Below are 10,783 nucleotides of genomic sequence, written 5' to 3'. Positions count from 1 at the left end.
CCCGGAAGGGGCGTGGCAAGGGCCGGAAGTGCCCCTTCGCCGAAGCCCATTCGCTCGGCCTGTTGGCAGCTGGCGCGGCCTCCCGCTCGCCCCCCCGGCGTCCCCGCCTCCCCTCACCTCGCGCCTCGCTCGGCTCCCCGCCTCGGCCTTGCTCGCTCCCTCCTCGACCCCGCCGCCGCCATGTCGCCCGTGCGGGCGGTGCTGGCGCTGCTGGCCGCGCTCTCGGCCCCGGCGGCCGGCTACTTCGTCAGCATCGACGCGCACGCGGAGGAGTGTTTCCTCGAGCGGGTCCCGTCCGGCACCAAAATGGGCCTCATCTTCGAGGTGGCCGAGGGAGGCTTCCTCGACATCGACGTGGAGGCGAGTCCAGGCGGCGGGATGGGGGAAGCCGGGACCGAGAGGGAAAGGGGCCGTGAAGGCCCTGAGGGGTGGGGAGGTCGTGGCCCGAGTGGCCTTTAAGCCAAGGAGCATAGGAAGCTGCCACATACCGAGTCGGACCATCGGTCCATCTAGCTCAGGATTGCCTGCACTGACTGGCAGCGGCTTCTGAAACGTGGCAGGCAGGAATCTCTCTCAGCTTTATCTTAGGGAGGGAACTTAGAACGTCCTGCATGCAAGCAGGCCGGCCAGGTGCTCTTCCCAGAGCGGCTCCATCCCCTAAAGGGAAAATTTTGCTGTGCTCACACATGTAGTCTCCCATTCAAATGCAAACCAGGGTGGACCCTGCTTAGCAAAGGGGACAGCTCATGCTTGCTATCACATGACCAGCTCAGATTCAAGACCAGCCGGGTTCAGTCTCCCTAGCAGCTTGTTTCTCACCCCACCCCATAAAGCATATCATGGCTCTCAACCTTTGAAGAGGTGATTAAGGAGAGAAAGACTTGTGAAGTCCTGGTGTGTGACGATGGAGTGCTCTAGCTGTAGGCTGGATGAATGCTAGGGCTGGGCCTTGCTGGTACTTGTATCTCTCCCCCCCACCCCCCAACTCTTGAGTTCTCAACTGCATTTACCAAAGTGCCTCTGAGCAGGTGTAGTCCACTTTCAGCATAACACTATAAGAGGCCTTTGGCTCTAGTCTAGAGATGTGTTTCCAACACAAGCCAGCCAGATGTTTCTGGGAAGCTGGCTCATCATTGAGCAACTATAGAGAGTTCATGAACACACTGGCAGTTATGAGGGAAGGAGGTTTCCAGCTCAAACAGTATCAGTATTAAATAGAATTGAGCCAGTGTGTGTTAAGCACTGAATATAGGGATTGCCCCTGGGGAAGGGAAGCAGGAGTATTGGGGCTTCTAAATTTAGACTGGGAGTGCCTTGGCATCTCATTTTGTGTTGATTTGATTATTGGACTTTTTGGGTTCTCTTTCAACTAAAAGATTTCAGAGCAGTGTTTGTGAAATGGATAGAAGAGCCAGCAAAATGCCCATGGTGGGGGGGGGGGCGGGCTGGTAAAAAGAGGAATAATTTTCAGGAAGATGTGGAAGGAGGGGCTGAAATGTTAAAGTAAAGACAATGAAAGACCTTGGAGAGTATTTGCTTGGAGAGTATTTGCACATTTCGGCATGTGGGAAACTAGCAAGTGTTCACTCTGGAACAATGCAGTTAGTAACCATATGGGAAAAGGACAGGAGTACTTAGAATTTCTATGCACATCACTTTTAAACAGAGTTATCAAAGCAGTTAACAAAGCAAGATGTGTTTATACAAACATGTTTAAATGACAGTATATGATTGTAGTTGTCAAATTCACATCCTGTGTGAAGTGATCACAGTTGACAAAAATGTTCAAACAATCCTTTCTTGTAGTCACTTGATTTCCTTTCAGCATTGGGCTGATTTATCAAAATATAGCTGGGGGAAAATTTGTCTTAATAGTTTTCTCCTGTTAGTGGCATTGGAAGAGCCCCAGGCTGCGGAGAGAGGCTGGATTTATTCCTTTAGGTCAAATTACACAATAGCAGCCTGACTTCTATATCTGTCAACCTTCTTGCAAAAAGCAGGGGGATATATTGTGTGCCTTGCTTTTAAAACTGTCCTCTAAAATGCTGCTTCTCTAACAGGTTGTATTAAATCAGGACATATTTCCCCTTTGCAGGAAGCTTTTAGGTAGAGATCAGTTTAGGAGACAGTGGCTGCCTCCATGCTAGGAGCAAACAGGTGTTTTTGTTTTCAGAACTGACTTGCTTTACTGCAAATGTGTTGTCTTAAATGCCTTTTTATATTAGCAGTATCTCATTCTTGACCTAAAGCAGCATGGGTAGTATGGCCTAGGGGTCTACACATGCAACAAAATGATATGGTGAAATGGACTACAGTTGACGGGAGGGGGAATTCACTGGTTTGCATTCTCCACTACCTTAAAAAATATTCCCTGCAAGCAGAAAATCATCACAGCAGGAAGCAGGAGGGACTAGAACCTCTCTCCTCTTTCCAGTTCTTATCTGCTGGAAGAGATGGTCTCTCGCCCCCCCACCCCACCGGCCCCATTTCCATGTGGGGAAGCATTCAAAAATCTCTCTTGCATACCTGCTTCCTGAAGTGATGCCCTACTGCCTTGCCATGCTGCATGCACAGACCAGTCAGACTTGTGGAGTGGAGCAAGATCAAGGAGTGTGGTGCAACATCTTGGTTAGAACAGAGACTGCAAGACGTTCTTTTTCAAGGTCAACTGCAGGATGCTGAGACAACATAATATAACTGAACCCAGAGAAGACCCTTGGCTTTAGTGTCGGCAGGGTCCGTGATAGTTGCAGCTGGGATTTATTGCAAGGACATTTAAGCCATGGATGGGTTGCAGACAAAATTTGGAAGATGTTTCATGAGGATGCCCCAAATAATCTTTGTGCAGGACAGCTTGGCCTAGTTATTCAGTTGTCTGCTGCTTCAGCCAGTTACATTCATTCTGTTTATGTTTACTCAGAATTAAGTCCTGTTGGGTTCAGCGGATCTTACTCTCAGGTAGTTAAGGATTGCATCCTAATCACACAGGATTTTTCTTGCTTGGCAGACCTTGTTGGAAAAGATGATAGGAGGACCAGGAAGACCTTTTGAAAACATTCCTAACCCATTCAGAGATTCTATCATATTAACAGATTGTGTTAGAAATGTTTTCACTAGATCTTCCTGGTTCTCCTGTCATCTTTTCCAAACAAGGTCTTCTGAGCAAGAAAAACTCTGTAAGTGTGATTAGGATGGCAACTCAAGTTGACACCCCCCCAAGTTGGAGAGGATCATACATGGTATATTCTTCTGTGGGGAGGGGACACCAATTGAAGGAAGTGGCAGCAAGGAGCCAGTAACATTCAGGCAGTAAACCTGCAACACCCTACAAGAACTGGGCTTCTTAGAAGGCTAGTCTGACAGTAAAGGGACCTCCATGGCTACCTCCCCCCCCCCGGTTTGCTGGCATGTCATCTTGCCATAGGCACTGTTGCCTCTAATAGGGCTATGAAAGCTGTGGCACCTACCTGTGGGCTGAATTTGGCCCACAGCCTCCAGTTGCTTATCTGGTAAAAAGACTGGTTCTGAGGAAATTGAGAGCCAGTAGATAGCCAGTTGGCCTTGGACATAAGAGACCTTCTGGGTTCTGCCTCTGCCTTGGGTTCCTCAGTTTTCTAGCTGTGCAAAAAAGGTGAGGGTGGGGATGTAGAAGTCTCTCACTGAGATGGTGCACCGGAGGATTGAAGGATTGTGAAGTGCTTCAGAAAAGGGTGTCGTGTAAATGGCTTGGAAGATGAGTGAAGCTTTCCTCTCTTGCTTCCAGATAACGGGGCCTGACAACAAGAACATCTACAAAGGAGATCGAGAGTCTAATGGGAAATACACCTTTGCTGCTCACATGGATGGAACATATAAATTCTGCTTCAGCAACAGAATGTCCACCATGACTCCAAAGATAGTGATGTTCACTATTGACATTGGTGAAGCTCCAAAGGGGCAAGATATGGAGACAGAAGGTGAGGTCAAATTCAGGGGAACAAATACTTGCTTTGCAACAGTCACTCACACTCTCTGATTAGAAGTTGTCTCCTTTTTCCTTGCATCTGCCGTTTGTAAATATTGTTCTGTAAAGATTACTAAGTTCATTCTCCTGGATGTAAATGTTTTGTAGGACATCTTAATTGGTTTTTGTCTTGTATCTTACACTGAGCAGCACAATGGAAATTGACTAGGAGGTTGTTGCAGTCCCTTTCATACCTGGTTTTAGCCTTCAGTTGTCTTCCCTCTGTTTAGCAATGTGTATGATACTAGATTAGGGGTGAAGGAGAGACATATTCTTACTGTCTGATTGGGAACAATCCATGAAGCAACCTTGTGACTTGAGGGCCTAAAATGTTATGCTGGCTGCTGGGAATCAGACATCGTTTTTTCAGTCCGGCAGAGCTAGCTTCTGAATGTTGGTTTGTGTTTAAACATTTGAGCCAAGTGACTGGAGACCACCTTCTGACACCCCACGTCTCGTATTCCTTCACACCTATAGATGTGCCAGGCACCTTTCCCTCATTCCACCCTGCCATGTCTTTCAATGATCTATGCATTGAGAAACGAAGGCACTTGCCTGTCCCTTGCATTCTGGACTTGCTTGCCCCTTGTCTCTGTTTTTCTGTGGTTGCCAACTCCCAGTCCAGAGAAAGCACTTTTTCTTTAGCAGCTTTGAGCCAGTGAGATGTGACTTGGGCACAGGGAATCCTGTGCTTTGCTCCAGCAACTTGTCCTGCCCTCCTTTCCCATTTGTGTGTAGCAAGCAGGGCTCCTGTTCAACATGCCTGACCCAACCGAAGTCTCACTCCCTTGAACTATTAGAGTAACTGGTGCTGTCTCTATGCCAAGAGCTGTATCTGTGGGCAGAAGGAAAGTCCTCTCTGTCTACTTTGGGCAAATGGTAAGATGGGTCCTGTGTGAGTGACATCTGCAGCCATTAGCCATCTCCTTCTGTTCATCTCTCATGCTTTTCTCTAGGTGGTGGAGACACCTGGGATGGTATGTGTCCTCCTAAGAAGCTTGTTAACCCTCCTGCCTCACTTGTCATAACTTGCTAACGGCCCCTGGTGTGCGTGTGACTTTTTGCTAACATAAGTTCCTTAGTATAGTGGTGTCTTGCTCCGATGAAAAGGCCTGAACATGAATAGCTTCTGAGCCACCAGGATTCAAAGAGTTGCTTTAGGAATCTCCCCCGCACCATCCCCAGCATGTATGTGTATATTCACACACACGTGTATACACACACACACACACACACACACATACTCTCTCTCTCTCTTTTTGAACAGCAAACCCCACCAGTGCCAAATCACAAGCTGCTCTAGGAATGAACATGCACGCCCCATTTCAAAACTGGTTTCTCATTTGCCAGTGTGGCTTCTGTTTGACCAAGATGGGTCCAAAGCCTCCTTGGGTGCCAGTACCATTTGTACACTTTGGATGCAGGGCTCCATAGCTCTTCAGCGTGAAGCTGGCTGCCTTAGTGAGATGCGGTCATTTGCCAGAGAGAGGTGGACTCTACATTCACCCCTTTGTGTTTTGAGCAGCCCTTGGTGTGCTTGGGTGCCTTCTCACTACTACTGCTTCAGGCTTGGCAGCACTGATGTGAGTTAGCTGTTGAGTCCAAAAGCTGCACTCGAAAAGCCTTCTCCTCTCTTTGCCCTCCCACTCTTCCCTTTGTGCTGCCCCAGCAATTACTGCTAGTAGCCTGAAAACCCACCCTCAAACCTCGGGCAGTCAGGAATCCTTGTCTGGGAACTGTTCATTTTTTATGCACGCATGTACGGATGTTAGCATGTTCAAAGTGTGCATACATTCTTTCTTGCTAATAAAGCATTCAGGCCACATTATTTGTCTGATAGTCTTGGTGTCAAATGTATCCGTTCAAGTGTGAGGACTCCTTTGTTTTGCTGTTGATTCTTAACTTGCTCTTTATAACAAGTTTCTTACCTTCTAGAAATTTGCCTCATCCTGTTTGTGTGCTAACAGAATATGTTTGAGTGTGTCTACTGTTCTCAGATCTGAGTGGCTGGTTGTGGAGAGTGTGAGATCGGTGTGTGTGGCAGAGAGATATGGGAAGGCTTTCCCATTCCTCCAAAGAAGTCATGCCAAGATGTGATTCCTGGAGAGCAAGCAGTGTGACTTCCAGGTGGCCCTTAATCCTCTAGTTGATGGCACAAGCCAGTAGACTTGCCTTCAGTTCTGCAATTCCTCAACAACTGACCGTTGAAGCCGAGTTTCTTCCTAAATGTCTGTCTCAAATAACTGTTTTGTGCTTTTTTACCTTGCTAGACCGTCTTCACTAATTGCCTGCTTGTATTGCTATTGAAATTGGCTGCCTTTGGTGTTCAACCAAATGTTTAGCTCTTCACATTAGTATACAGAACATGAAAGAACAAGTGTTGGTTGGGGATCAGGATGGAGTGAGGCCAGTTTACAGATATTTGTGTTAATCATATGTCTTCCTGCTTTAGAAAGAGGGTTAAATAAACTGAAAACTGCATGAAGTTTTCATATAAAAACAAGAGCCCATCTGTTCAAAAACAAGACAGCAGTAGCATAAAGCAGTTGTTCATAGACACAGTGGAACAGGAGTATTTTAAAAGTCCCCAAAGATTAGGACAGGACTCTACAACATCGGCCCTCCTGCAGATGTTGTCTTATAACTCGCATCATGCCTGATTATTGGCCGCTGGGGGTGATGGGAGTTGTAGTCCAGCAACAACTGCAGGGCCAAAGTTATGCAGCCCTGAATTGGGAAATCATAAAACAGCACTTAATTCAGTGATGCGTGGCTTGTTTGACAGGCGTATTTTGAAACACTGCAATTGTAATGCTTTGGAAATGATACCTAACTTCATCCAAACTGCTTGGAGGAGCTGTGAGTGGAAACAAATAAAGAAGCTTTGTTTGTGCGGGTTTGTGCAGAAACGTAGAAGCTCCTCCCAGATGCTACCCTTTTCCAGCTGCAAAGTCTCTGGCCTGGTGTGGCTTTTTATTCATGCAACAAACTCGGTGTCTTGTGATTCCCTCCGCAGCTCATCAGAACAAACTAGAAGAGATGATTAACGAATTAGCAGTAGCTATGACAGCCGTCAAGCATGAACAGGAGTACATGGAAGTCCGCGAAAGGATACACAGAGCAAGTAGGTGGTTTTGGCTGGGCCTCCTTTCCCCCTTTTAATCCAGGATCCCTTTGGTAGCCGGGCTAAAATGTGTGGTGGACAGGACCTTCCCAGGCTTCAGCACAGCCCTTTGCATGGTTACTTGGCACAGAGTCCTGCTGTGTCCTTTGGGCTTCACTCCCTGTAAAGTGTACATAAGATTGCTTTTGAAAGGAAGCAAGTCCTTTCAAATTCTGTGGTGCTTATGGATTGGGTTCCTGATGTTGCATGACAGACACCCAGCAAGTCTCATGGCTGAATGGGGATTTGAACTCGGGTCTCCCTGGTCCTAGTCCAGCACTCTAGCCACTACACCACGCTGGCTCAAACCATGCAGATTCTGTGCAGATGCCTGGATAGGAGTTGTGATCCAAAATCAGCTGGAGAACTGTAGTTATGCAGCCCTGATTTAAATATCTTCACCTATCCTTTAAATGCAAAGAGGGAGGAGTTCAGCTGAATCTTCGAGGCAGAAGTTTCCATGGCTTGGGTGCTGCTACCAAAAAGGCCCTGTCCACAATGAGAAATGGCACCCATTGGTACCCTCCAATGATGATGGGACAGAATAGGCTCACAAGGGAGGAGGAGTGGTCCTTCAGATACCTAGATCTAAAACTGCTTACGTTCCATTTGTTAACAAGTGTGTGTTTCTCTCTGTTTTTCTCCCATAGTTAATGACAACACAAACAGCCGAGTGGTCCTTTGGTCGTTCTTTGAAGCCCTTGTGCTAGTTGCCATGACACTGGGACAGATCTATTATCTGAAGAGGTTTTTTGAAGTGCGGAGAGTCGTTTAATCAAAACTACGTTCTTTTTTTCCTTTTTTTTTGGCCCTGTCCAGCGATCCCAGATTCTCCATTCACTGTCTACCAAACAACTTGATCGCAAAAATCACCTAGTTTTTCTTTATCCCTGCCTTCTGAACTATAAAAACTTGTGTTTTTGAGTTTTTCTTCTTAGATTAAAAAGGATGTTTTTATATAGATCTTCTCTCTAGGGAAATAAATGCTGAATCTCTTCATTGAAATGGGCAGACATATTTCTCACTAGCCAAAGTGAGTTCAACCAAATTGCGAATGTTAGTTTTTTTTTAAAAAAACCACAAAACCACTGTTGGTTGTCTTATAACTCTTGGTTCTTTTGGGGTAATAATGCAGTTTTTGTCTAGGGGGAAATCGCTCTGAAGATTTTGTCTCTACTTTACACAGGCTGCCAAGAAAGAGATGGAAATGTTATTCCTATTCTGACATATTGAAACCAGCCACTGGTTCTGATAGAGTACGAGTTAGCTGACTTCTTCCAGTTGTTTTATTGTAATTAACAATGGCTTGTTTCCACAGATTCTTTTTTTAATTAAAGAGATGAACATGAGATGGACACGCAGTACTGTTCCTTGCCAGTTAACCGTACAGTCTTAGTGTGAAAATGTGTGAAAAGGCAGCCATCGGTGGGAACTTAGCAAAATGTAATACGTTTCCCCCTGTTGCTTACAGATCCAAAGCTGCTCCTGTGTTTAGCACTATTCTAGAACTAGTGTTCAGGATGCCAGTTCCTGATGCCAAAGGGTTACTTAATTTGTGGGAAGGTAGGGAAAGGGAGGGTATTCCTATGCTATGCAGCCCATATATTGTCATAATAAAGTTAGGATTGCAACCGCCTTTCCTGTGAGAGAGGCTGCTGTGCCTTTAAATGGCAGGGAAAAATGAAACGAGGCTTTTGTGCATTTAATAGTGGCACAGCAGAGACATTCAACAGGTGCAGCTTCCCCTGTTAACAGCAGCTCCACAATGAGAAATGGCACCCATTGAATTTCTGCCTGACAGGCTGCTGTTAACAGTGCAGGAGCCTCTGTTAAGGAATTGGCAATCCCCCTTAGGCTTTCTTGAAATGCCAGTATATTTTGTGCTTGTTTCTCTCTTCAGACACACGTTGACTTTAGTTTTTGTATAAACTATTTTTCTTCTTGCTATCTTGATGGGTTTAAAAAATCACAGCGTCTGTCCCCGGCAGCAGGTGCTGATCCAAGATTATGTTGTGGCTAATGTATATTGGACTGATGTATATTGGTTGTAATTTTGGGAGCGGGTTCTTTTCACGAGTCGGGTTGGGAGGGGGAGCATTCTATCAGTAACACACAAAGAGTTTTGTACCAAATTTAATTTAATTAAAATTTGTTACAAGTTTTCATGGTTCAAGTAATCTTTTTCAGCCTTAGGTGGATACTTTAAACAGCAGTTATTCAAACAGGTGGTTCTTCCCACTTCAGTGCAACTGTTGTACGCCAATTCTGTGTGTGTGAGATACTCTGGATTCGAATTAGAAGATGTACATTTAAAAATGCTTACAAATTGAATATGGCCGGATTCGATAAATAAACATCTTTTAAAGAGAGAGAGAGAGAGAGCCTGGTGCTTGTCTTGCATTGTAAATAACAGTGTCTGCCATCTTTTGCTTCCTCGCCTTCGCATAACCTCTTTGTTAGGGAACTGAGTGTAAAAGGTAATCTACCCTGGCTTTTGTGGGAGGATCATGTTCTTTTTAATGAAACCCTTTTGCATCTAGAGTATTCCCCCTCCCTCAAAGAAGTTGACTAACTCAATCTGTTGTGTACAAACTTGGTCACAAGAAGACAAGCTGCTTGTGAAACGGTTTCTATAATGTATGCAACCTCATGGATTTAGAAACCATTTCAAGAACTCTCAACAACTCATAAGCTTCACTTTAGTGACCTGAGAGTCAAACATGGAGCAGAGTGAGATTTAATAGAACAAAAGTATCACAGTTCCTGGAGGACTTCGGAAACTCTCGGTCACTGTCCTGTGAAAACTGTCGAGATTTATAGCCAGCCCTTTTTCAAAAGGCTTGGAAAGGGTAGAAAAAGATGTATTTAAAGCTTAATAAACAAGTCAAAGTAGTGATTTTCAAATCGCGTCCTTGGAACATTAAGTCACCATGTTGGATGGTTGCACAAAGCTGCTTTCTAGTGAGTCAGAGACTTGGTCCCTCTTACTCAGTGTTGCTGCTCTGACTGGCAGCAGCTGTCCAGGGTTTCAAACAAGGGTCCTTCCAGGGATTGAGCTGGGGACTGTGCATGCAAAGCAACTGCTCAGCCAGTGAGAATATAGGTGCAGAGGGGAGATTCCAAAGGATGGAATAGAGATGCACTAGAATCCCTTGATGCAGCCAAAGCTGTGGCTAGCAGGAATGGAGAAATGCCAGAACCACCACAATTTCCCCAAACGCACAATTCCATTTGTGAGCCTGACTCACTGAGCAAGGGAGTGGGATACTAAGAGGTGCTATCCTGTAACTGACATAACTTGGGTATCAAAGGCCTGGGGAGCACTGGCTTCCATCAACCCCGGTTTTCTGCTTGTTTATCCCTGGTACACAGAAGCCAGCTTGAATAGAAAGGACTTGCAAAATATGCTAGGGAGTGGCTGCGATAGGTGGGGCTACCCACAGAGAGGCTTGCAGACTGAATCAGTGAGGTGGGCTGCAAGTCCTAAGTTTCCAGGGAGCAGCTGACTAACGGGGCATGCAGGCAGTAGCTCTCGCCTTTTGTGTGCCCCAGCAAGCAGGCATTAAGGTATACTACTACTAAAATGGAGGTTCTATGCCCTGTAATATAACTAAGTC

The 10,783-nt window shown here is 45.8% G+C and overlaps 1 protein-coding gene across 2 annotated transcripts; it reads left to right on the top strand.

Moving 5' to 3' along the window:
• The first annotated feature begins 10 nt into the window (after positions 1-10).
• TMED2 (transmembrane p24 trafficking protein 2) lies at positions 11-9,535 on the top strand. 2 transcript variants are annotated; one of them, XM_053280335.1, is made up of 5 exons: positions 11-360; positions 3,764-3,956; positions 4,960-4,980; positions 7,020-7,127; positions 7,817-9,535. In XM_053280335.1, the coding sequence occupies exons 1-5, from the start codon at positions 181-183 to the stop codon at positions 7,939-7,941; spliced, it is 627 nt and encodes a 208-aa protein (XP_053136310.1). In that variant the 5' UTR covers positions 11-180; the 3' UTR covers positions 7,942-9,535. The 2 variants fall into 2 exon arrangements, with proteins under 2 accessions (XP_053136310.1, XP_053136311.1); XM_053280336.1 differs by lacking the exon at positions 4,960-4,980 and having other exon boundaries at positions 17-360.
• Positions 9,536-10,783: the final 1,248 nt, after the last annotated feature.

The sequence above is a fragment of the Hemicordylus capensis genome, chromosome 15 (genome assembly GCF_027244095.1).
Source record: "Hemicordylus capensis ecotype Gifberg chromosome 15, rHemCap1.1.pri, whole genome shotgun sequence".
NCBI lineage: Eukaryota > Metazoa > Chordata > Lepidosauria > Squamata > Cordylidae > Hemicordylus > Hemicordylus capensis.
This window is presented reverse-complemented; position numbering and strand designations above follow the sequence as displayed.